Source organism: Antechinus flavipes, chromosome 6, assembly GCF_016432865.1.
Source record: "Antechinus flavipes isolate AdamAnt ecotype Samford, QLD, Australia chromosome 6, AdamAnt_v2, whole genome shotgun sequence".
Classification (NCBI taxonomy): domain Eukaryota; kingdom Metazoa; phylum Chordata; class Mammalia; order Dasyuromorphia; family Dasyuridae; genus Antechinus; species Antechinus flavipes.
In genome coordinates this window covers 138,331,791-138,359,533 of record NC_067403.1, presented here as the reverse complement: position 1 = coordinate 138,359,533, position 27,743 = coordinate 138,331,791, and the positions used below count along the sequence as shown (strand labels likewise).

Below are 27,743 nucleotides of genomic sequence, written 5' to 3'. Positions count from 1 at the left end.
CATAAAAATTTAGAGCATCTTTGTGTAAAAGTAATATGAAAAAGGGTTAGAAAAATGACGTAACAAAATGTCACATTGACTGCTTTGAAAAAAATGGGTTCTCCCACTATCTTTCAATCTTTTGGGGACTGATTTTCAAATTAATTGTTGGGAGAAGGAAAGTGGAGAGGAGGTTCAGGTATTTTGCAAATTTTAAAGTGTTATGTAAATGCTAGCTCTTAATTGGTTTTCCTCCTTTAAACCTGATTTTTTCTGAGATCTGACAATCTTACCTGGGCAATTTCATTTAAGTAAAGAATTTGACATATTACACATCAGAGTATATATTTCATTTTTGTTTCTTAAAAATCACCATCTTGTTTTCTTTGCTCTTTCTCGTTCATGAGTAGCAGGTCAGCCTTTGGTTAGTGTGGAATCTATTTTTATATCAGAGCCCCAACTTAATACTGGAGTGTGTGTGTGTGTGTGTGTGTGTGTGTGTGTGTGTGTGTGTGTGTGTGTTTTAAAGAGAGGGAGTATGCAGTTCAAAGTAATGTGGCTATGTATGTCAATACTTTAAAAATTTGTTCCTAAGTGTACTTAATAAGCTATTACTGAGATTTCAGGAAGTGAGTTTCAATTTGCTATTAAGACTTTAAATAATACACTTCCAAACAGTTTACAATGGACTTCTTCATTATGTATGTGCCTAGTTTTCATCAGAGAACTTTAATATACTGGGTTCAAATATCAGACCCCTAGACAATCTTTTTATAATACTTTTTATTGCGAGAGAATCAGATGCTGTTTTTACTTGCCAACTATGTTTTAAAAAAAAGAAAGAAAGGAGAAAAGAAAGAAAGAAAAAAGAAAGAGAAAAAAAGAAAAAAGAAAAGAAATTGTATTGATATCTGGCATAAGTTATAAGCATAAAAATAAAAAAAACTTAAACTAGCTTTAAAAATAAAAATCCCAGATATATAGGTATGAAGCTGACATACCTATATATGCATCCTTAAATAATCTCCTTTTGCTCTCCTTTGATAGATGTAATGGGAATGTGCACCAAATTATGGCAAGAGCCACAGTGGATTTGACATTGTAACAGAAAAATTGAGTTGAGGATGGGGATAAGACAGAAGATCACAGGCAAAATGGATGTAGTAAATTGCCCCCAATTGATTCAAAGAATGAATTGTAATCCTATGAAAAACACCTGCAGCAACTTTGTGATTGACAAATTACAGGTCTTTTTTCTCCTGGTATACGCTTCAGATTTTATTCATTTTTATATTCCTAATAGAACTCCAACAGAAATTCTTACACATTATTGCCATCTCTCCTGACACTGTCAACCACCTCTACTTCATATTCTTTGTTTTCTTGGATTCTATGATGTTTCTCTGTCTTTATTGCCTACCATTCTGATCAATCCTTAATTGCCTCTGAGGAATCTTCCAATGCTCTGCCCTCAACTATTTTCTTCTTTTGGCCATTCTCAATTTCTCCAATTATTATCTCTGTGTGGATTATTCCCAAATATTTATCTTTGGCCATGAATTGAATTCTTACTCACTCTCTTATAGACTTGGAGGTATGACTGTATTTGGAAAGAACACTGGTTTTGAAGACAAAGGAGATGGTTCTAAACAGGGTTCTGTTATTTATTATTTATATAACTCTAAACTCCTGTTACCTCATCTACAAAATGAAAGGATTTGCAGAGTGATTTCTAATGCCTTAGATAACTCAGAATACATGATGAAATCAATCAACATTTATTAAGCACCAAGAATGTGCCAGACATTGTGGTAGGCACTGGGAGAAGCCAAAGAAAAAAAATGAAATTCTGCTCTCAAGGAATTTGTATCTTATCAGGGTGGACAACTTGTGTGTTCTAGTAGAGAAAAGGAGTAAGTGTTTATTAGGTGTCTTATATACCAGGCACTATGCTAAATACTTTATAAATATTATCTTAGGTGATCCTCACAATAGCCCAGAAAAGTAAAGAATCTTATTATCCCCATTTATAATTGAGATAACTGAGGCAAAGAAAGGTTAATTGACTTAAGCAGAGCCACACAGTTAAAAAGTGTCTGATTTCAGATTTGAACTTGTCATCCTGACTCCGGGACCTGTGATCCATCTATTTCTAATAGCAACCTTTAATACCGACACCTTAAGCTCAACATATACAATAATGAATTCATTTTCTCCTCAAAACCTGCCTCATCCTGTTTATCAAATGAAATAGTGTATTTGAAATGCTTTATCACCTTTGAAGTAGTTTATAAGATATATATATATATATATATATATATATATATATATATATCATCATCATCATTATTATCATCAAAATCATTAGAACTTCCCATAGTAAACCCCTTTCCCTTCCTGGCCAGATCCCTATGTGTACATTAGTACACATGCTTATTAAAGGCAGGAATTATCTTACTTTTTTGTATTTGTGATATCAGGCTTAAAACAGAGCTCGGAACACATTAAGTATTTAAGAAAAAATGACTTTTCTTTCATCGTTACATTCTTTACACAATCATTCAGTTGCCCAGTATTTGGCTTTCCTTCTTCTTCACTCTCCAATATGCCATATCTAGTCTACCTTTCCTCCATCTCCTACATTTACCCCTTCTTTCCATCTCCACTGATATCATTCTGGTTTAAGCCCTCCTTACCTGTTAACTTAGCTGTTATGTAACTAATATCCTTCGCTCCAAAGTTTTCATTTTCCCATTCATCCTCCAAATCCCTGATAGAGTAATCTTTATAAAACTCAGGTATGTGATGCAGAGCAAAGTGAAAAGAACCCTGAGAACAAAGTGTACAATGACAATGTTATAAAGATAAACAGTCTAAACACAATTCTGATAGTGCTATTCCCTTGCAGTCTTTTCACTGCTAACTAACTAAAATACAAACACCTTAGACCCTCCTTCACAACATGAGACAATCTCATGTCACAGATAATATTGGAGCCATCCTGTACTGCTCATCTTTCCCTCATATCTTTCTGCTAACTTTTAGCTTCGTTCTTTGGTGCATTCCCAACGCAGTCCATTAATTGAACTCCCCATATTTTCAGCTATTAAAATCAGGTGATATCTTTTTAAAATCTTCCTGGTCCCCAGATCTTGAAGTGATCATGAAATAACATTTGTAAAGAGCTTTGAAAATCTTAAATTATGATATAAATACTAGCTAGTATTAGCTAGTTGTCTGATTTCCCTCTACACTTGGTACATTCTAATTTGCATTATAGTTGTCTTCTCTCTTTACTAGATTGGAAGGGCATGTACTATGTTATATTTCATTTCTGCATCCCTAGTGCTAAATGTGTTATAGTCATCATTCAATGCTTATTAGCTGCTTGTTTATGAATTCATCAATGCTTCTGGAGACCCTTGTTTTTTTAATGCCTCAGGTGGAATAAAGAGCTGCATGATTTGTCAGGTATATCATTTTAGGATTATTATATAGTTTTTTTCCCCTAAGATCCATTCCAGCCTAAAGAGAGATGCCATGATATCTGGGATGAAAGATAACTATTTAAATTTGAGAAGAATCACATTACAAGAGAGGGAAAGGATTGTTAGAAGAGAGAGGGAAAATGGGGAAGGGGAAAAGAGTTGGAGGAAGAAAGAGAATTAAGAGAGGAAATAGGGGGAAAGAGAGATGAGGAGGGAGAGAGAATGGAAAGAGAAATAGAAGGAATGGAAGAGGAGAAAGAAAAATAAGGAAGAAGAGAGAAAAAGAAGATAAACAGGATAGGGAGAAAGGAAAAGAGGGTGAAGGGAGGAAGGAGAGAAGAAAGAGAAAAAAAGAAAACAAAGGGAGAAAAGGAGAAGAGAAGGTGAAAGTAGAACGTGGAGGAAAGGAGGGGAAGATAGTGGTAAGGGAGGAGAAAAAGGAGAAGAGAGGGGGAAAAGATCATAAATTTAGAGCTGCAACAGATTCTGTCTCCAAAGTTACAGGTCTGACTTGATAATTTCCCTTGCCTAGGATGATCCTTTATGATAGAGACTGTTCATTTTAGTAACCTACTATGGAGAGAGGATAATAGTGACAATAGTATAGGGATTTTTGGATTTTCCCCCGACTCGTTGACTTTAGAACCTGATCCACCTCCAATATAAACTTTAAGACCATGTTAAAGCATATTCTTAAAAAAAAAAAGTCTTGCTTTTTAAAAAACCACACATACACTTATTTCATTACATATATCTATCTATCTATATATCTATACATACACATATGTATGTCTTTATATATGTATGAAATGCTAAGATACCACAAAAGGTACTTGGTTTTTCTCCAAAAATTGATATTCTAACTCTTCTCTGGAAGCATTCACTGCTGTGTTATGTCCCCCTGAATTCCTCCAATAATAACTGAGAATTAGATAACTATCACCAAAAATCTAGATTGTCTATCCCTCTTTCTACCCCCCTCCCCCAAAGAAGCAATACCCTTTTATTCTCCTATGCTTGAAATATGAACTTTTATATTCTGAATGCCTTCCTTTCAAGGAATTAAAATTGTACCAGTGAATTCACAGACAGATGTGTTGGGATCATCATGGAAGAAAAAAGGAATGTCTAAATTTATTTTATTGTTGTAATTTCAACGTAGTTTTGTGTTTCATCTTGCCAGATTCTTGCATGCTGAGGAAAGATCAGCCTTCAATATATCAGAACCAGACTGTGACCTTTGGCTGATAGATGGGTTTTGTCTGAAAGATGATCACTTTTCTGAAGGATAATCATCTGTGCACTTTAGCCCCTTTTTTAGTTTGTCAACAGTGTCAGCATTTGCCTCTGACCTTGTTAATGTGAGAGGTGTGCTTGTGTTTTCTTATCTAGGAAATGAGATTCATTTTGTCAGGCATTTAATTTGATGTGAAAACAAGCTGTAACAATCTGAGAATAAGGGTTTGTTGTCTTATTGAATTTTTCACTTTGATTCAAACTTATCTTTTGGGAAGGTGAGAAGGATAGCATTCACCTTTTCAGTATAAATCTCTCATATGAGCATGAATATGAAGCATTTTAACTTAAGATCATCCTTTAATATTGAATGAAAAGATTAATGATGTTTCCTGATATTCAGAATGAGGCTTAAAAAAAAAAAAAAAGGAAATCATGCATATGTTTGTGACCCTGAAATGTCAGAGTAATGTGAATTACTGTTGCATAGTTTTAAATTTTTTTAATGGTAACCTTAAAAGCAAATGGTCTGGATGCAATTCAAGTCAATTCAATTTATACTTATTGTGCACAAAATGTACAAGGCATTGTTTTAGAACCTGAAGATACAATGCTGGCAACACAATCCTGAAATCTGTTGCAGAGATAACTCAGATAAGCATAATACAAAGCATAACTCATAGCTATCAAAGAAAAAAAGACTAATAAAATAATGTAGGAAAATTCAAAAGGAAAGGAATACTAATTTTCATGAATAATATCAAGGAAGGCTTCATGGAAAAGGTAACACCTTGAAGGAGAAAAAAAGATCTTATCTAGTGGAACTAGAGAGTCTATATTAAGCATGTAAAAATGGAGAACAGCTTTAGAATAGTTTTGTTGAAATGTAGATTATGTAAAAGGGAGTGTGGCGTAAACTGTGAGTCCCTAGCTATTTATAACTAACTACCTTTGACTGAGATGGTTCTTCAGTATTGATCATCAGATCATCTCACCTTCCCAAAAGATGAGCTTGAATCAAAGTGAAAAATTCAGTAAGACAACAAACCCTTATTCTCAGATTGTTACAGCTTGTTTTCACATCAAATTAAATGCCTGACAAAATGAATCTCATTTCCTAGATAAGAAAACACAAGCACACCTCTCACATTAACAAGGTCAGAGGCAAGTGCTGACACTGTTGACAAACTAAAAAAGGGGCTAAAGATCATCAGAAATTTTTAATGATTACTGTTTTGCCTGAATCATTTAGAATAGCAATTCTCAACTTTTTGGTGTCAGAGCCCCTTTACCTTCTTAAAAATTATTGAGCACCTCAAAGAATGTTTATATCAAGCTATTAGTATCTAGCTAACTATCTCAGTGTCTATTGATATTTACCATATAAAAATGAAAATATTTTAGTATTGACATGAAAATGGATTTGACCTCATGGACTCCCTAAAAGAGTATCTAGGTACTCCACAGGAGTACTTAGAGCACCCTTCAAAAACACTGATTGTTTATGAGATTATGTAATATATTTTTAAATAAGACAATGCCAGTGAATATGTGCTTTGCAAATTTAAATATAATACAAATGGAAGTTTTTATAATGATTGTGATATTTGATTAAAATGTGGAAATGATGGAACTTGGAAGGGAATAAGCAAGTATCATCTGTCTAATGTCAAAGTTATTTTTCAGTTCCCTTGTCAATAAAACTTGCTGCTTTTAAAAAAAAAACATGTGATATAATTTATACTTATATGGAAGTATATTTAGAGGTAAGACATTTGATCATTTTAAAGAGCTTCGTCTTTTGACTTTTATCACCTTCTTCCTGATATGAAGATGACCACCCCTATCCAACCCCTCTTGATCAGCACAGTGAACAGTTTTACGTCCACCTCCTGGATCTTCATACAATGAATTTACCTTCAAGGGGTGAGAAAGTGTTTTCTTTCAGGTGGTCTGCACCTCCCACCTGCATGGCTTCCATTACATAATACAACTTCTTGCAAATTTACTTGAAGAATGATCTGCTGATGGCTGCTGCCGTCTTAGAGCCAGGCCTGAAGTCCCTGAGCATGTGCAGTCAGTCAATGGACAGCTGTTTCCTCTTGGTTACTTCCTTCTGGACTCTATGAACAGGTTCCATTTTCAAGTCCTTTCTATGCTTCAGCATAATCACTCTTGCTGTACTTTCCCCCCCAGGCCATCACAATGCTTTCTAAAATATTCTCTTAGGCTTGGGACATCATAATTTGGCTTTCACATAAAAGCACAATGACATAAAGAGACTATGTGGATAAGGCTTTGCCATGAAAGGACAGCTTTTCCTAGATAGATTTTTTTTTCCTTTTGAATATTGGCTATTAAGCCGTCTACTAATCAGATCATAAGCCAGTTTCCCCAGTCTAATGTGTATTTTGCAGGACACAATTTCTCTTCTGAGAGACCATGTCCTTCACCATGACATAAACTCAGGAACTCCCAGAGAGTTTAGATGAATGCTACCAAAATTTATTTGAGATATTTTATGCATTAAGACTTTGCACAAGGAGTTAGTCAACAAGCATTTATTAAGTACTTACTGTGTGCCAAGCACTGTGCTGAGTCATTAGGATACAAATTCAAGCCAAAAAAAAGTCAATTATTTGCTCTCAAGGAGTTTACATTCCAATGTGGAAAAGATAATATCTGAAAAGGGATAAGTTGACATGGTGGCTATGTCAAGACCCTGGAGACTCAGAGTTATTAGTGGTGGGCATATATTTTTAAATAAAGTTTTTGATGATGCATTTTAATATTTCTAGATGACTGAAATTTACATATTGATATTTGATTTCCTGCCATTATGCTTAAATCAGAACCTGTTTAAAAGTAAACTGAAGATGCTCCCAAAGTGCTGGCTTTCCCAGTCTATTACTAGATTAAGCTCAATGCTACAAAAAATTTAATGCTCTGTAAAATATTCTATTTGATAACATATAGCATATAATCCAATAGAACTAAAATTTATAGACAGGCTGTGAACCTCAACAGTGGAAGGGGTTCCTTCTCTAAAATTAGTGAGAGTTGTTTGGATTACTGAGAAGTTTATTCACTGCCTAGGGATCACACAACTAATATATGTCAGAAACTTGAACCCAAGTCCTTGTCATAGTGACATGTAATCCAATATGGATGGAAAGGTATTCTAAAAATTGAGATGTTTGTATTATGAATCTTATCCAGAGATCTTAGGCCTTGTTTGTCACTTACTTTTTCTCCTTTTTTTCTAAAATGAAATAATAATACAGGTCTGCACTTACTTCCTAAATCTGCTTTCCTTTTCAAGCCCTTGAACCACCTAACTTGCTTTGACATGTGGCATTTATAACATGTTCATTGTGATTATACATGCCATTTCTATATTGTATACAAAATTGCAGCATTATGATTTTAAGTGACTTAACTATATTATTTTCTAGTTTTCAATTAAATAGATTACTCCATAACATAATGGGATTCATTAAATACCTTTTTATTGCTATCCTTCATTATAATTCATATCTCATTTAAAATTTCTGATGGAATAAGATTAAAAATATATTTTTAAAAGACATAAAACTCATTTTGGTTTACTTAGGTTCCCTTTGAACTTTGGTGGATTTTTGATATTTATTTTCAAGTTCCCATCAGTTTCTTCTCTCCCTGTTCCTCCCCTTCTCCCTCTCCTTCTCCCTTCCCCTCTACTTTTTCCTTCCCCTCTCCCTCTCCTTCCCCCTCTCCCTGTCCCTCTCTCCTTTCCTCTCTATCTCCCCCCTTCATTCTTTCCTTCCTTTCTTCCTTTCTTCCTTCCTTCCTTCCTTCCTTCCTTCCTTCCTTCCTTCCTTCCTTCCTTCCTTCCTTTTCTCTTTGTCCTTCTTTCTCTCTTCATTTCTTTCTCCCTCTCTACCGTCCTCCTTTCTAGATTCCCTTCCTCTTCCCTTCCTCACTCCCACTTTCCCTCCTTCTACCTTTCCTTCTCCCCTCCATTCATTGTTTCCATCCTTTATAGAGTGAAATTATTTACTATAAATTCAGGCATGCCTTAGTATTTGAAGTTCAGCTTTGACTTAATTGTTATAAGACTTTTCATCAACATATTATATCTACATGTATATACATATTCATCGCAGGTTTTGAATATGGCACTTAATTCTGTCAGTCCACATTGATTGTGATTATAAAGAAAAAAAATCCATCTTAAAATGTAGAATAGAAAAAATTTCTCAAGAAAATGATAGAAGAAATAATTTAAAATCTTGGTGGTTCATGGAGAGGGGCAGATACTTATAACATGGAGCCCATCTTGCTTTTTGAATATACCTGTTAGAGTAAATGCCAGATGTTTAATGAATCTTGACAGTCACTGGATTCATTGACATTCATCTTCAGACTTTCCATGGTAACCTCTGTGAATCACAGCTTGAGGGTTTGTAGGTGATATATGTATTTGTCAGAAGAAGAAACAATTTCAGTGACTGGTGAATATTAAGGAATTGCCAGTTGTCAAAGAAGAATCATTCAGTACTGTCAACAAATTTTTAAGTCACTGTTTTCTCAAATTTCTTTAAACTTTTTTAGAATATCTTCTGTGTCATTTAGATAATAGCCTTTTCACTAAATATATAGTTATATGTGCATTATCCCCAAGGCAGACACACACACACACACATACACATATATTTCAGATATATGAAGAAATTCCTTTGATAAGTACAGATCAGCAACTATTCTGAACTTTATGGCCTTAGAGATTAGCCTGGTAAAACAGGTTAAACAACTTGCCCAGGATTTCATAGCTAGTACATATCAGAAAATGTACTTGAACCAGGTTTTGCTGGTTGTAAGACTAAATCCATTCTGTTATGCTCCCTTTATATATGACATTCCACTTTCCCCAGGCACTGTAAATTGTAGAAAGAAACAAGTCATTGGAATGAGGTGTGCTTAGTGTATATGTGTTGCATACATTATCTAGAAATAAATATATAATATTTTTTCAGTGAAATGTTTTATTATACACTTCATTGAATACCTTATTGTTTATCACCACACTTTCTGGAATAGTGAACCTAACTTAAACAATTCTGGCTCTTTATTTTAGAAATTTTATGTTTCATTCTTCCCAATATATTATGTTTTTTGTTTGTTTCTGTTTTTAAGAGCATCTTGGGATAGAGTTGGTCTCCCAGACTCATCCCTGTCCTAATTAGAAGGGACCCAATGTAGAGGGTCATCTATGAGCCAAATGTATATCTTAGTTAGAGGTCAGAGCTTGTGGGCTTTAGGTATATTTGAAGTACTTATATTATATGTATATTATATGGGCAGCTAGGTGGCACAGTAGTTGAGTGCCTAGTCTGAAGTCAGAAAGACTCAACTTCCTAAGTTTAAATCCAGTCTCAGATGCTTATTAGTTGTGTGATTCTGGGCAAGTCACTGAACCCTGTTTGTTTCAGTTCCTCATCTGTAAAATGACCTGGAGAAAGAAATGGCAAACCAAGAACAATTCAATTAGGATCACAAAGAGTTAAATACACCTGAAAAAATGACTGAACAACCATAACAATGTATCGTATATGTGTGCATATCCACACTCAAATACAAAGTATTCCCAGATACAAGGGTGTGTGTATAATTATTTCTATCTATAACTTTCTAATTTATGACACAAAGAATGTTTTTGTATCCAAAAGACAGTTTGCTAAAATGATCATTTAGAACACAGAAAAGTTCTGCAGTTTCATCAAAAGCTCCTTGCTGAGAAAAAACTCACTGTACAAATGCATATTAGAAGCTAAGTAAGAGCCTTAAAGTAAGTCCCAGTGATCACAAAACCAAGACTTGAAGCTGGCTTGTCCAGTCAGCATCAAAGTTAAGTCCTTTGAAACTTACTTCCCTTCTACTGGTAAAGTTGAGGGAACCTGGACAACAAATTTTGTATGTTATTAGATATTAATCACTCTCTGGCTCAGTGTTAATGGTTTTTCTATATTATTTTGGAGATTTTTAGTTAAAGAATATGGTATATCAAGAAGTAACTATGAAAAGAGTAATCCACATAAAGAAAAGATAAGCCAAGCCTCAGGATGTGGAATTATATTTAACATCCAATTTTTATGCTGTAGATGAAATTATATTAGGCCATCCTCCAACAGGAAGTGCTCATGTTTAAATTCTGTATCTATAGTACTAAATATATAGTAAGCTATTTTTAAACTAGATATGAATTTCAGGCATTTATCAGTCATACATATTCTGCCACTTTAAAATAGTCATAAGAAGTGGTTCTTGAGTCACATTTATAATAAAGATTAAACGTAAATAAGGGGGGGGGAAGGAAAGCTTCTTCTTGCTCTTCATTCATTTTGAAATTTTTCAATCCATCAGAGAGAGGGGGGAAATTTTTTTTTGTAGATGATGGATTATGTAGCTGGTTCCTTCTACAATGAGCATTTCCTCCTGAAATCTTTGGAGATATAATTTTGTTCTGAGGTCATTTGAGTTTATCCAGGGTAAGAAAGAAGAGCTCAGTAGTAGTATGAGAGCTCATCTCAGTGTTGAGATTTTTTCACATTTAACCTTTCCATTTTCACTTAACTTCACCTAGAAAAAAAAATTACAGGAGAAATAGGCTTAAGTTACTATCTGTTACCATTATGGTGAGATAAAACAGAAGAAAATAAGACCTTGAACAGAGATAGGCTGTGTCAAATAAAATATATAGACCTGTAATAAGCCATAAATTCAGATTTCAACTGACTGAATTTTTTTTGAAGACTAGGATTTACCAGTTATATATTGATAATCTATATTTCAGATTTCCTAATAGATGCTCATAAACAATAGTAATTATGTTAATTTAGTGCTTAGGTTGGTGATTCCAGAGAAAACAGTCGGTCACATTTCTTTTTAATGAAGTTATAATCCTGACATTAATATTTCACATGTTTATTTCCCATTATGAACTTTATGTTCACTTGGGATAAGATTTGGAGGAAATTTTCATAATATATACTTCGTTAATTCATTATGTATTGATAGTTACACCAATAAATCTGAAATCAATAATGTTTAGTTTTTAATACCTAAATCAGTGTTTCTACATTGCCCTTTTAATGTCTTAAATCAACTTTGCTAAAGGTTTTGTGTTTTTTTTTAGTCATTTTTAAAGATTTGCTACTAAACTGAGAAATCTAGATCCTGTCTTTAATCTTATACTCAATGTAAATAAATGAAACAATAAAAACGTTACCTTCAATAGTAAGTAGAGTGGGGTAGTGGATAGAGATTTGGAGATTGGAAAACCTGGATTCTAGTCCTATCTTGTAAACATATCTGTTTTGGGACATAGAGAGAACCATTTAACCTCATTCAAGGAAGCTCTCTAACATATTGCAAAGAAGGTACTGGCTTGCATTAAGAAAGGGGATTCAGTTTCAGATGATGAAATCATGCATCTAGTCCAAGAAAAACTCAAAAATACTATATCTGGACTAGATTAGTGCATTTGTTCTGAAGATGCACCTTTCCTTTGAAAAGTTCAAGGCATTTAGACATTAAACAAATTGTTTTCATCTGATGCAATAAGTTAGGGTAGATCTCTTAAAAAAAAAATACACACACACACAAACACACACACACACACACACACACACACACACACACACACACACACACACACCAAGAGGGAAGAGGAAAGTAATACATCCAACTCAACCTACAGTGAAGTTGAAAGTCTGCTCCTATAAATTGAGCAGATTAATAAAAACAATGAATTTATTTTTCTTAGTCCCCACCTCCCTCTCTTACCAACAGCCTGATTTCTGCTTATCATAAAGTTAATATTTCTCCTTCAGCTCTTTTTGAATATCAAGTCAACTGTGTTTTTATAGGGAGTACTTCTTGGGCTTCTCTTTTGGGGTGAGCCACACAGAATGTCCATCCAGCCCTGGAAGGTCAAATGTCCTTTCTTCTGAGCCACAGATAATAATATCCTGTGCTCTCTATCAGTTCAGCTGGGATTCATCTTTTGAAAAGGTTGAAACAGTGAGAAAGTGACAGCTTATTTTCTTTGATCTATATTGATCAGTTCAGTTTATAATGTTAAATATTATATCTCTTCTTTTCTGTACTTCCCCATAGACACATGCATGCATGCAGGCAGACACACACACACACACACTCTCCAGGATGAGTTAATATTTTCAAGTTTGATGCTGGAAGTCATTTGTGTTTGCTCCCATACCACTTCTCTCCCCATTCTTTTTAGACTTAAATGAATGCGGTCTCAAGCCCCGGCTCTGCAAGCATCGTTGCATGAATACTTATGGCAGCTACAAGTGCTACTGTCTAAATGGGTACATGCTTATGCCAGATGGATCTTGTTCAAGTATGTTAATAATCTTAACCCTCTGCTTTTTTGGGGGGGAAGTGTTCTTGGGTTGTTTTTATGGTATTTTAGATGTTTCATGAAAGACTCCTCATTCTATCTCAAAAGGGACTTACATATTTCAATTTGCTTGTTGTTTCTATATGTATATTAGCTTAAATTTCAAATTGGAGGCACTCAGAATAAATGTATAGCATTCTCTTACTGCAAGTGGTCCTTTAAAATTGATGTGGTAGATATCTTGTTTCTTAATAGTAATCCACTCAAGAATAAAATTAAATTTGCTTATGACATTTCCCAAAGAAATATTTACCTTTCTCTACCCTTCCTTTACTTTATAGCTGTTCTTTATTAAGATGGGCACCAACCTCTTGCTATATATCAGACAATTTGAATGCCTCCCCACCTCAATTTTAACTTTCCCTATTATTTTGTCAAAGGGCAGCTTAATGTAATAGATGGAAGACTGACCTCAAAGTTGGAAAGATCTTATTTGAAGTCCTGCTTCTGATACATATTCTAATATATATATATATGAATATATATATTATATATAAATTATATATTTACATATAATTTATATATATATATATATTTTATTGATCATGTAAACCTGGACTTAAACTCTCAGTGTCCCAGGTCACTTGACTAAAAGTTAGAGAGCAAGTATTAATTTGTTTTAATAAAAGGAGCTTTTTACATTGATAAAATCATATGTTTAGGAAAAAATATCATCTTCTTATAGATGATTACATTGAATGGGGATAATAAAATCTTTATTTCCTCTAGCATTTGGCTTCTAAGTTCTAAATGTGGTCCTGAAAACTTTTTTGAACCTGCATCTGCACTATGACAAGCATGACATGACTTTATTTTATATCTATTAGTCTTACCTAGCTTTAATCTCTAGTTGGGCATTGTTGCAATCAAACCGAAATCTATTAGAGTCCTTAGTTTAAAAAAAAAAATTTGGGAAAGGAGGAAAATAAACCTGAGTTATCTGGATAATTGGTTTTGTGCATTTTCCTATGAAGATCTGATCTGCAAATCCTTAAGATGAAAAACCTTCATCTTTTATTTCTACAGTGTCTCCAGGGACCCACCTCAATTGGAGTAGGGTCCATTTTCTTTTTCTGCCTTGTATGAGCAAGTCTCTATTTCCTTTTAAGGTGCCCTGTCATGTTCTATAGCAAACTGTCAGTATGGCTGTGATGTGACGAAAGGTGACGTACGCTGCCGTTGTCCTTCACCAGGCTTACAGCTGGGGCCAGACGGGAGGACTTGTGTGGGTGAGTGTGAAAATGGAACTGAGTCAACAACTGCTCTCTGGTAAAGGGAGAATGTTGCATATGATGGTATGGAGAGCAGACCTCTATTTTGTGAATGAGTTGTAAGTAGTTAAAGAAAATAAGGAAATTACAGCTTAAACCTATAGCAATTCACATACACAAAGAATTACAGAAAGTGTTTGCCATGTACAGAGCAATGTACTTTGCACATCTTGATTTCAGTATGGGAGTTCTCAGCCTTAGCATAAGGGATTTTCATCACTATGATTTCGTGTTTAAGAGCAAATGAAATAACAATTGCAAATAACTTATCATGGTGCCTGATAGGAAAACTAGAAGGTACAATGAATGGGGTGCCAGGCCTAGAGTTGGAAAGATTCATCTTGAGTTCAAATCTGGCCCCAGACGCTTACCAACTGTGTGACTCTTTATAAGTCACTTGACCCTATTTTATCATAGTTCCTTCTCTATAAAATAAATTGAAAAAGAAAATGACAAATCATTCCAATGTCTTTGCCAAAAACCCCAAATGGGGTCATGTACACAGCTGAAATTACTGAACAACACAGTATCTGGTACTTATCATAGGTACCTAATAAATACTTATTCCTCATATAAGGACATCAAGGTAACTGACTTACCTAGGTCTGTCAGTTCATCAATAAACATTTATTAAGTTCCTGCTATGTGCTAGGTACTATTCTAATTACTCAGGATACAAAGACGTTCCTAGTTTTACCTGGTGAGAGAGAAAAGATTTGGACTTTGGTCTTCTTGAAATTTATCACTCTTAGCTAGCTGGCACAGTGCATAAGTTAGGAGGACCCAAGTTCAAATCTGATCTCAATACTTAACACTTCCTAGCTGTGTGACCCTGGGCAAGTCACTTAACCCCAATTGCCTCAGCAAAAAAAAAAAAAAGAAAGAAAAGAAAAAAAAAATTATCACTCTTTCCACTACTCTAAACTTCCTCTATATACTTTGTGTGTTTTTACATATTTAATATATTGAATAAACAAGTGAATGAATAGCATGACTGTGAACTGAAACCTTGTCATTATATTCATTGAAAGACTGTTTTTTGTTACATGAGACTAATTCAACTGTGGACAGTTCAGATTTTTTTTTTTAATTGCTCATCTTAGATTTTTTTTTATTTCTTTACTGTTGGCGCTTCTTCTGCCTATACAGATTGCAACCCTTCTATGCCTTAGTGTAGACAGTTTCATGAATAACTGTGGCCAAAAAATTCATTATCTGGTAATCAGTATTCAAATGATGAGTCTGCTTGAACTGGTCCAAATTAGTTTCTAAAATTTGCATAATCTGACCTTTGCCTTCCACAAGCAATTTTTCTCATATCAGAAGGCTTTGTTAAGGCTCATGTTCCCCTGGCAAAGCCTTCAGGAATGTCCAGACTCATATTCCATGCTATGCTAAAGCATCAGAACAGGACTTCAGGAGAAGATATATATTCTGAATTAAGCAATTTCAGCTCTTGCTATTTATAAAGACATATTGCTTGTATCTCTAGATGTGGATGAATGTGCAACTGGGAGAGCCTCATGTCCCAGATTTAGACAGTGTGTGAACACCTTTGGAAGCTACATCTGCAAATGTCATAAAGGTTTTGATCTCATGTATATTGGAGGCAAATACCAGTGTCATGGTAAGGAAATTTGGTCCCTGCTTTACTTGTATTACAAGGATAAATATATAATATTATATATATATATATAGTGTGTGTGTATATATACATATACATATATTCACTTGTATAGCATCATCATTTTCTCTTGTTGATCTTTTTGGATAAATTTTACTATATAAAATTTAAAGTACATACAGATAATCTTTTAACTTTTCTCATGTTTCTTCACTAAATAGATTTATTGTCTTTTTCTGTCATAGATATAGATGAATGCTCTCTTGGTCAGTACCAGTGCAGCAGCTTTGCTCGATGTTACAATGTGCATGGGTCATACAAGTGTAAATGTAGAGATGGTTACCGGGGAGATGGAATAAACTGTATATGTAAGTCATATTTATTTTTTTGTCTCAAATTCCAATTACAAATGAAGCATAGAAACAATCTACTCAAAAAGATAAGAAACAAGGTCATTTATCTAAGGCTAAATTTCAATGGGGCAGGTAAGTGTTGCAATGGATAGAGTGCTAGTCCTGGAGTCAGGAAGACTTGTCATCCTAAATTCAAATCTGACTTCAGACACTTACTATCAGTGTGACCCTGACAAAGTCACTTAATCCTGTTTTTCTCAGTTTCTTCCCCTATAAAATGATCTGGAGAAGGAAATGGAAAACCACTCTAACATCTTTGCCAAGAAAACTGCGAATGGAGTCACAAAAAGTTGGATACAACTGAACAAGAACAACTAAGTTTCACCTCTACACATAGCTAATAACAATATTGTTCTGAGTTTCAATAGAACATAAGAAATAAGACTAATATTTTTTATAAATAGTAAAAGATGTAACATTGCATCCAAGATTAAAAAGCATCTCAGCTTTCCTGACTACATTATCTTAGCTGCAGATATTTAGCTAGTGAATTAGGAAGGTGAATTCTGCAACATGTGAAAGCTGTAAATTACGTTGACCATTAATTTCAGAAATATTCTGTCATTGGCATTTAGAAGTCTGCTGAAGGTAGATCTGAATGTGTAGCATTGTAGTACTCTTGTGCTCAAGTTTTAATTCCCAGTCTTTTTTATTTGTGTAGCATTCTTTTAATTTCATTTTCTTTGCTAGTGAAGCTATGAAATTCTGAACCTATTTTGTAAGCAAATTCAAGATGAAGAGAAGGATTTAGAGCTTTTGTATTCAATCAATGACTGTCTTAACAAATATATTTCTTTGACATTGTCATCTGTTTTATGTGACTTCCCCCTCCACTGATGAAACTCCTCCCATTCTAGTCATGCCTGCCCATCTAGGGGAACCTTCTTAACTATATCCTTCCCCAGTAGTTCACCATAGCAGGTCTACTCAATGGACAAGGTACTCTCTTTTTTTTCTGTTGATGTCTCAAGGTTACCTACCAATAGAACATCAGTTCAGTTTAATTACTATTTCTTTTTTCTTTTCTTTCTTCCTTTCTTTCTTTTTTCTTTCTTTTTTCTTTATTTTATTTATTTTTTTTTTTGAGAGGTAATTGGTGTTGACTTGCCCAGGATTACACAGCTAGTAAGTGTCTGAGGTCAGATTTGAACTCAGGTCCTCCTGACTCCAGGACTGGTACTCTATCCAATGTGCCATCTAGCTGCTCCTAACTACTATTTCTTTTTTTTAAATGTTTAGAAATTTTGTTTTTATTTCATTTTTATTTCTCAGCATCTCATCTTTTCCCATCTGTAAAAACTGAGAGAGAGAAGAAAGAAAGAGAGAGGGGGGAGAGAAGGAGGAAGAAAGGGAGGGAGGGAGACAGAGAAAAGGAAAAAAATGATTCATTAAAACCAAGACACTGACCAAGTTCAACATTGTGGCTAGTACTTCATACTTATAGTCCCCCATCTCCAAAAAAAGTTACATTTCTAGATCCTTTTTTGGGGCCAAACTTAATGATCATAACTTCATAACATTCAATTTCAATTTTTTTTTTTGTTCTTCCATTTTTCTCTTTCTTTCTCTATTTTTGTCCCTTAACTCTATCTCTTTCATATTAGGCAGTATATGACTCTATAAATAATAGTCATGTTTGAAAATCCCATAAAACATTTGAACATATATCTAATCTATTCCCTATATTTTCTGAAAGATGAATGGATTATAATCTGAAATATTTAAATGAGGACTATAAGCCAACCTTAATTTTTAATGTATTTTTGTGCTTGTTTTACATTCATAGAGAACAAGTATAAAATATTTAATATTTTTCAGTAAACAAAATAGGTTAATGTCTTTTGTTATTTTTCATCCTTTAGAGAAAAATGATTGTATGTTAATTTGAATCTTTTATTTTTGCTTTTTCAGATATTCCAAAAGTTATGATTGAACCTTCAGGACCAATTCATATATCAAAGGGAAATAGTACTTTCCCAAAAGGTAATGGAGGACATATTAATACAATTCCTGATATTGCAAGTACTAGATGGCCTCCAAGAACACCACATATTCCCATTGTTCATACTGAGAGACCTACTCCTAAGCCGCTAAGACCTACACTAAAGCCAACAACACAACCTCCGCCAACCACAACTGAACTTATTACTGTCCGAATGACACCACCACCACCACCACCAGCAGTGGCAACACAAAGACCAAACCCCAAGCCATCAACAATGGTACCTTCATTTTCAACCAAAATACCAATTGAAAGTACATCTTCAAGAGAAATGATGGTTGACAACAGAATACCAGTAGATCCTCAGAAACCCAGAGGAGATGTATTCAGTAAGTAACTATACCAGTGTTCTATTTCTTAGTTTCTTTGGATATCAGCAAGGTTAAATCTTACATAAAAATCAAATTCATAAAAATAATTAATTTTGCAACAGTCAGCCATAGTTGTTGGTAATTAAATATTGTAAGAACTTTACAAACAGCCATTTGCCAGCTTTTCTTTTTGTCTATAAATAGAAAAATAGTGCTTAGGACCTCAGATGCATGGACTATACTGACATCCCAATGCAAGAATCCCTTCTACCATGTTCCTAACATGTGATCATTGTGCCTCAGCTCCTATACTTCCAGTGACCAGGAGTTAAATTCTTATAAAGTATTCCACATCAGTGGCTCTAATTATTAGAATGTTCTTTAATTTTAAATTGAAATCTGCATACATATATGTATGTATATATATAATATATAATATGCATGCATTATATATATATATATATATATATTCAAACCCACTGTTTTTATTTATTGCTTTGTTGGGGAAAAGAGAGTGTTATTTAAGATATTTAAAGGCTGGTAATTTTTATAACCATTCCAAATATTCTTTCAAAAGCAATGTATATCTGATCAATCCAAACTATATGAAATAATTTCTTGACAATCTTTTACTAAACATTACCCAAACAAATAATAACGTCTTTTTGAAATTTTATTAACTTTGTTTTAAACATTTCCCACTATGTCCTTTACCCTTCTTAGAGAGTATATTACCTCTTGTAATAAAGAATAAAAAGAGGGAGGAAAATAGTTCAGCAATATTATCAAATATATGAAAAACTGATATTATATTCAGTGTTCTCCATCTATAATCCAATAACTTAAAAAAAGAAAGAGTCTATTTTCTTATATAGTTTCTTTCAACAAAAATTGGTCATTAAAATTTCAAAAATGAAATTCTGAGTAATTGTTTCTTCTTTCCATTGATGTTGATGTAGTCTTGTGTATATTGTTTTCCTAGTTTCATTTATTTGATTTTGCATCAGTCCATATGCCTTCCCATGGTTCTCTGTATTCCTCATATTCACCATTTTTTATATCACTATATTTATATGCCATCTATTTTGTTTGTTATTCTTTGCTCTCTATCTATGTATCTAATCTATCTAATTTCTATTTGTCTTGGTACTCATGTTTTTGTTTATTTATCATTATTCTTTGCTTAGTAATGGAATATCTAAGTTCAAGAGTATGTCACTGCCTTCATATATTTCAAATTTATTTCTCATATGATCAAACCAATTCGTAGCTTTTCTAACAATGCATTTGTGTACCCTTTTTTTTTTTTTAACTACTCCTTCCAACATTGACTTCTCGTGTTTTGCTTTTTTGCTGGTTGTGAGCTAAAACCTCAGAGGTCTTTTAATTTGCAGTTCTCTTATTAGTAGTGATTTGAAGTATTATTCATATGGTTATTAATAAGTTGCAGTTATGAGAACTAAACAAATATAATTTTTGATTAAATTGGTGGTAGTGACTCTGGTGAAAGACCAGAGCATCTACTTTACATCCCTACTCTCATTGTCTGACCCTTCTGTGACTACAAATAGTTTCTTGTTAGGGTAAATTCTATGAAGTTACTAGGATGATAATGCAAAAATCATAAAATGAAGAGGTATAGTCTTATAATCTTATTGACAGAAGAATACTTCAATTCATGGGAAAAGTGTACTTATAGTTAAAGCCAGGGTATGGAACTGAATGCTGGAGGCAGCTTATGCACTAAAGATTCCCACTTTAAACTATATAGTTGCAGATGCTCAGAAGCAAAATAAGTCCAAAAAATCTTTAGTACAACCCAAATCCATATGTTATAATTATATTAAAATATTTATTCATTTTTCCTTAGAACAATTGTAGAGGAAATATATTGGCCAACTAATATAATTTGAACTGGGTACATGCTTGCCCATGGCTTAGGGCTAGTTCTTAGTTTTCTATAGCCAAAGAAGATATTACTCTGCCTATAAATAACACTTTTCTTCCTGCTACACTGCTTCTCTGATTATTCAATTCAGTGTAGATCTTGTAAAAGTTTTAAGATGAAAAGTAGTCAAAGATCTAGATATGGTGGTTAATCAAATTTTCCACAAGTGGTAACAGATGATAACTCATTATCTGTATATTCAGTATAACTGAAATCTGCTAAATAGATTTATTGATAGAGCAAGCATTTATTGTGTTTATTATATGACAAGTACCATGCTAATGCAACATAGCTGGTAGTTAGGTTAAGAGTATATAAGATATCAGTTCACCTTAATTTTCAGGTTTCTTAGTTCTTAGTATGCAGTATTCAAAATAAAGGAATTATTTTTTTCCCTTCAAGGTAAATGGAGAGCTGCTGTCCCATTGAGCCATAGAATATTAGATCTTTCTTCCCCTGGGACCTTAGAGATCACATAGTCCAACTCCTAGATTTTACAGGCTGAGAAAGGGAAATGATGTGACTTGCCTTCAGTCACTTAGCTGGTTCATGGCAGAATCAGTTCTCCTGACTGCTGGAGTGTAAAAGGCATGCTGCTTCTGGGCATTAAGGGTTTCCTTGGACTCTTCCAGATGGCTGCATGTGTGACATTGCATTCCTCCAGCCCAGAATGAAGGAGGAGAAAATGCAAAGGTCAGCTTCAGGCTTTTTAAATAATATAAAGATTTGGGAGATCATAAATATATCTGGGGATGAACTAAAAGGATAAAAAGATAATTACTGAACTAAAATAGCTCAGAAATTGGAAAGGAAAGACAGGGAATCCATTATCTAATCTAATTTTCTTCAAAAAATGAGATTTAAGAATTTGCCTAAAAATAATTAAATCTTTAAGAAGTGTTCGTTCCTCATATTTTCCTGGAACACGTCTGACTTTCTTCTTTGTCAGCATCTCATCCTACCTTGTACTATACTTGTAATGAATAAAATAAATGAGTGAGGGAGATGGATTTATCAAACATGTGTCAAGCACTGTGCTTAGATCTGAAAATAAAAATACAAAAGTGAATAGTGAGAGAAGGGACTTATATAATATGAGGATAGGATTGGAAAGGATTTGCTGTAGAAAACCTGAAATTCCTATTAGAGACACTGAGTTAAACCAAAAAAGAAAGCATATAAAGAAGACTGCAGCTAAGCATATCTTATCCTAGAATAGCCAATTAATAAAATTCGATTAATTGCAATTGTCCCATTATTATTAACAATAATTACAATAATAATTTACATTCATATAATATTTAAGGTCTTCAAAGTTCTTTCCCTTTATTATTTCACCTGATCCTTATAACAATCCTGTAAAATAGATCTTACAGAATTCAAGTCAAATATTCTGTCCACTGTGCAACCCAGCTCCCACTGCCTTTAATACAGTTATATGGATTAGATCACCAAATTGGCTGTTCAGATATTGGTAAATAAAGTTAAAAGAGAGGTAAACTTGAGAAGTAGAGGTCCTGAGGGGAAATAATGATAGCATTTCACAAACAGGCTGATGAAAGGGGAAAGAAATGAGGGACTAAGGGTGGCTGGGGCTCACAGCTTGTCTTGGCTTTGAAAATGCAACAGAAGCAATACAGTATAACAGATGGAGAATTGATCTTGGGTCATGAGGATCCAGATTCAAGTCCTGTCTTTGACCCATACTAGCTATTACTGGTTTTTAAATAACAAGCAATTTGCTTAACCTTTCAGTGCTCTAGGCAATTCTCTTAGACTATAGAGAGAAGGTGTCAGCCTGTATGTATTTGTAGAGGGGAGTATTCTCTGCACGAATAGAGTCACATATCCAGACCCTATTTTTATCCAGAATGTATCAAAATAGATGAATTCTGTCTCTAAGACAAGGAAAATCTTCATTGCAAGATTAGAAATCTTTTATCACTGGTATTTTTAAAAATTCTACAAACTAAAGACATTATATATTTCTTAAAAACTGAGAAAAAATGGTCCTTAATTATTTTTACTCACCTTTAAGATTCCTTCACAAATAGACATATTGCAGATAGGTCAATCAGCTTGTTTGAAGTTCAATATTTTTAGTCATGATAATTCTCCATGACCGCATTTGGATTTTCTTGGCAAAGTAGCTTGCCATTTCCTTTTTCAGCTCATTTTACAGATGAGGAAACTGAGGCAGGGGTTAAGTGATTTACCCAGGGTCACATAGCCACTAAATATCTATGTATGGTAAGGGAAATGAATCTTTCTGTCTCCAGGTTCTGTGCTCTATCCATTCTACCATCTAGCTGTCCAAAAAGCTAACAGAGATAGATATTCTTATTTATTGACTAAAAATTGTCTTCATATACAAAAGAATTAAATTTGAGAGCAAATGTTATATGCCATTTCTGAAGAATTATTCAGTTTCAAAATGGGCTATAGTCACTCATTTCTAACCTTTACTACTTTGGTATGTATTTAGAACAGCCACTAAAAATAATTCGTCGTCAACTAGCAGTTATTGAATGGGAAGAGAGGAAGATGACATGGTCAGACTTACTTAAGGAAGATTAATTTGCCTGTTCAGTGAAGAGTGGACTTTAGTGAAGATAAGACTTGAGATAGGGAGACCAATCATCAGGCTGTTGCAATAGCTCAGATGTAAGGTGGTAAGAACCTGTGCCAGTGTTATGACAGTGTCAAAAAAACAAAAGAAGGCATGTGAGAGAGATTGTAAAAATAAATTTGAAAGACAGTAGCAACTAATTGGATATGGAAGTAAAAAGAGATAAAACAAGTATAATACCTATATTGCAAAGATTGGGAGGTTGGGAGATACAGTAAGAGATAAGTTAAAAGATGCAAGGGTTTTGGGGGAATATATCCCTTCTGAATATGTTCAATTTAAGATTTCTGTGGTTCATTTGTTCAAAATGTCCAGCTGGCAGTTAGAGGTCAGGAGAGAAGTTATGATTGCAAAGATAAATCTGAGAATCATCTGCACAGAGAAGACAGGTGAATTTGTGAGAACTCTTTAGATCATAAAGTATAATATCATAGAGGGAAAAGAGAAGGGAACCCACCATGGTAAGCAGACATGTCCTAGGCAAAGATCTGGCAAAGGAGGATTAAGAAAAAACATTTAGACAGGCAGGAGGAGAATTAGGAGACAGCAGTATCATAAAAACCTAGAGAGAAGAAAATATCAAGACAATTATCAACAGTGGCAAAGCTTCAGAAAGGTCAAGAGGGATGAAAATTAAGAAAACACCATTCAATTTGGTAATTAAGAAATTAATTGGTAATTTTGGAGAGATCAGTTTTGGTTGAATGATGAGATCTAAAGTCATAGTTCAAAGACTTAAGAAGAAAGTAAGAGAAAAGGATGTAGAAGTATAATATTGAACATGGAACATCTGGATAGATTATTATCAATTATCAAAGAGCATAAGAAAATAGAAAGATTAAGGTTGTCTGCAGTAAGGAAAACACATATTTTATTAACAAAGGAAGTACTCTGAAAGGCACTGGAGAAAAGTACTTTTCTATTCATTTCCCCTTCTATAAATTGTACAGGATATGTGACTATAGTGGCAATGATGTCCTTAGTCATGAAAATATTGAAGTCTATATTCTGTATGATGTGGTGATGAGTAAAAAAATTGTTTTTGCTGAGGAGTGAAAAGGTCCCCAAACTTGTTTCCTTCCTGGTAAACAGACGAGCCTCACAACAAGCTCAAGATGTCTGCCATTCCCCTCAAAATTAAATGTCTTTCAATATTTTGAAGGAGGGACTTACTAATGTGCACAGGGCAGGATCTGGTGGTATGAGTTCTGAAATTTTTCAAGATTTTTGATTTATTTTTAAATTGGATCTTGTAGTGTTTGGGAAAGACAAAAATGGACATTTTGAATTGTATGCAAATTCAACAAAGCAAAACATTTTAAATGTTTTAGAAATTCCTATTGGTATTTACAAACTATATGTAGGGCTTTGAATCCATTTCATATTATGATAAGGATAACATCACATTTTATCCTTATGTTTAATTGCATTTATTTGAGACACATAAAAATGAAAGTTCTAGTTTTAGTTTCTATATAAACTCTCAAGTCTTGTGGTCCTTGGCTGTATTCATGAAATCACTGCTTTACATAAATCAATATTCTTCATTTTAGGTAAGAAGTTTTATATAGAAAGAATGATTAGAAACATAATAAATGATTTTATTTTGCTTATCTCTAAAATTTCTTTTTGTATATTTAGAGTCAGAGACACTGTGAAAGTATGGGTGTGCAATATAATATTCATAAAATACTCAAGGACAAACACCCCAACGTCCTACTTTTCTGTCTACTTCTGTATAATTATCATATGAAGTCTTTTACTCTAAATATATTGAAAAGCAGTCTAATAGATATGATCAAAAATTGCTCCTAGAAGATTACTTAAAATTAAAAATCCCTCTTGTTAATTAAACAATGAATTTATTGGTTCCAAACCCCTACCCTTGCAAAACTGAGGAAGATTTCCTTTCTCAAACTAAATCACTCCTCAATCTCAAACCTTGAACTCGTAGTCTCAGACAAATAACAGTGTTACTAACCATAGAATGTATTAGCAATAACATATAACATAGAGGCATAGATAAATTTTTAAGCAATATCTCATCTGTGAGAAAGATCTCAGTCAGAATCATCTCTATGCACTCCAAAACTCTGGAGTCACAGTGCAACTTTTTGATGATCTTTTAAACTCTGTTCCTCTCAGAGTGACAGTTTATTCACTTCTATCCCGAAGCATCAGTTAACTTTTCCTTTCTCCTTAAATGTAACAATTAGTTGAATTCACCATAGGATGGCAGTTAAAAATCTTTCCATTCCCTTCAGGTATTTTCCTTGAAAATGTCTTCTCAAGAGTATAAGAAAATAACTCAGCTTAGTTCTTATCAGAAAAGAAAAATCAGTTACCCTGTGGAATGTGACGATTAAATTCAGTTCTCTCAAAGCATCTCTTCACACTGTCTCAATGTGAGTAGAATTCCAGAATTGCCAACTCTCCTTCCCCATCTAATTCCTCTGTGTCAATTCTTACTCTTACATCTCATTCATATAGCCTAATTACTCTTTTTACGTTTTCCTACATGGTTTTGTTTTTTAGGACCACATCATGCATAGCTCTACTCTAATCTTTCTTTCAAACTACCCAATTACTAATGACAATCTTAGATGTATGGTTTACATTTCCACATATAAAGCATAAACAGTTTGATCTTTTTGAGTCCCTTGGAATTAGTATTTAATGTTTACCTGATATTTTTCTTGGTTTTTATATGTCAGATTTTTTTTTAAGTTCAGATCTTTTTGCAACAAAAGTCTGAAAGTCTAATGGACTTTCATTGAATTTCCTTTTTTTTTTTTTTTTTTGCATTTAAGATTTGCTAGGTATGATATTTTTGGCCATAATCTTAGTTCTTTTGCTCAAGGTCTACTAGATCTTATGTGATTCTAATTGTGGCTCCTATTGTATTTGAATTTTTTTTCTTGTTGCTCATAATATTTTCTCCTTGATCTGAGGGTTTCAAAATTTATTTATGATGTTTCTATCGATTTTTCTCATAGGATATCCTTCTGGTGGTGATTGTTGGATTGTTTTTTTTTAATTTCTATTTCAGTATTTTTTAATATTATAACAATTTTTTTCTTTTTTGATCATAACTTTCAGGTAGTCCAATTATTCTTATACTTTCTCTTCTTAATCTGTTCTCTGTATCTGTTGTTTTTCTTATGAGTTATCTCATACTCTCTTCTATTTTTTCCATTCTTTAAATTTTGTTTTATTATTTCTTGGTCTCATAACTTTGCTGGCTTCCCTTTGCCCAATTCTAGTTTTCAAGACGTTCACACTATCTTTCAAAAATGAGAGGCATTCAGTCCATCCCAGACTTATTTCCAGTGTCTTTATAATTGAAGTTTGGTTAAACTATTCTGTGCTTCATGCTAATTCAGTTAGCTGTTAGTACTCATGATTCTTTTCATAAGGTTATGCTAACAATATGTAAAATCTCTTTATTGCTATTTGAGCTAGAGTTACATATTCAAAATATGAAATATAAAAGTAAGAATTATAAAATATAAAATTACAGAATCTCAGGAATTGGGAGGCATCCCAGATAATACAATCACCAGCTTGAGTAAAAATTTTCTCTTTAATGTGTTCAACTAGTTATTATACCGGATGATTTCCTGTAATTGAGAACTCACTACCTGCCAAAATCCTACTTGCCCTTTTGGAAAGCTCTAATTATTTGGCACCAAAGTCTACCTCTGTCTAGCTTCCCCATTTTTGATGTTACTTCTGCTTGTTCCTATTTCCCTCCCCTAGCCTAATCCATGTTGTCTATGGCGTTTTAAAATTGTCTTGCCTATAACTGAACATGATACTTCTCGTGAGCTCATAGCAGGATGGAAAACAAAAGGACTATCACCTCTTTCTTTTTGGTGAAGGTAGCTAATTTCCTTAATAAGACAATGAGAAAAAGTCTCTCTACTACATAAACAACACACAAGGTACTAACAACTTTCATTTATTCAAACTATTAAGGACTATGTACAGAGATTATTGTGGTAGATGCCATAGGAAATAAAAACTTTACATAAAATATAGCCAGAGGTATGCTGATATGCTGGCTCTTAGGTGGGAGAGGGAAGATGTACCTAGCTCTTAAAAGTTTTAAGTTTAATCTGCTCTATTAATATTTTCTCCATCACTTTATTTTATTTTTTTTTATTTTTTTTAATTTTAAATTTTTTTTATTTAATAATTACATTATATTTACACTCATTTCTGTTCCGATTTTTTTTCCCCTCCCTCCCTCCACCCCCTCCCCTAGATGGCAAGCAGTCCTTTATATGTTGGATATGTTGCAGTATATCCTAGATACAATATATGTTTGCAGAACCGAACAGTTCTCTTGTTGCGTAGGGAGAATTGGATTCAGAAG

General features: G+C 33.6%; 2 protein-coding genes across 7 annotated transcripts in view; one reads left to right on the top strand and one right to left on the bottom strand.

Annotated features, from left to right (window-relative positions):
• Positions 1 to 27,743, bottom strand: part of TBCK (TBC1 domain containing kinase) — a 640,231-nt gene that overhangs the window by 146,366 nt on the left and 466,122 nt on the right. The window lies entirely within an intron of this gene.
• NPNT (nephronectin) overlaps positions 1 to 27,743 on the top strand; it is a 117,878-nt gene that overhangs the window by 57,108 nt on the left and 33,027 nt on the right. For 2 of the 6 annotated variants that reach the window (XM_051967433.1, XM_051967434.1), the window contains 6 exons: positions 6,537 to 6,629; positions 12,988 to 13,107; positions 14,277 to 14,396; positions 15,931 to 16,065; positions 16,308 to 16,430; positions 18,387 to 18,806. In XM_051967433.1, the coding sequence (XP_051823393.1) occupies positions 6,537 to 6,629; positions 12,988 to 13,107; positions 14,277 to 14,396; positions 15,931 to 16,065; positions 16,308 to 16,430; positions 18,387 to 18,806 (1,011 nt within the window). The remainder of the gene's footprint in view (positions 1 to 6,536; positions 6,630 to 12,987; positions 13,108 to 14,276; positions 14,397 to 15,930; positions 16,066 to 16,307; positions 16,431 to 18,386; positions 18,807 to 27,743) is intronic. The other 4 variants (XM_051967435.1, XM_051967438.1, XM_051967436.1 and 1 more) reach the window with 3 other exon arrangements.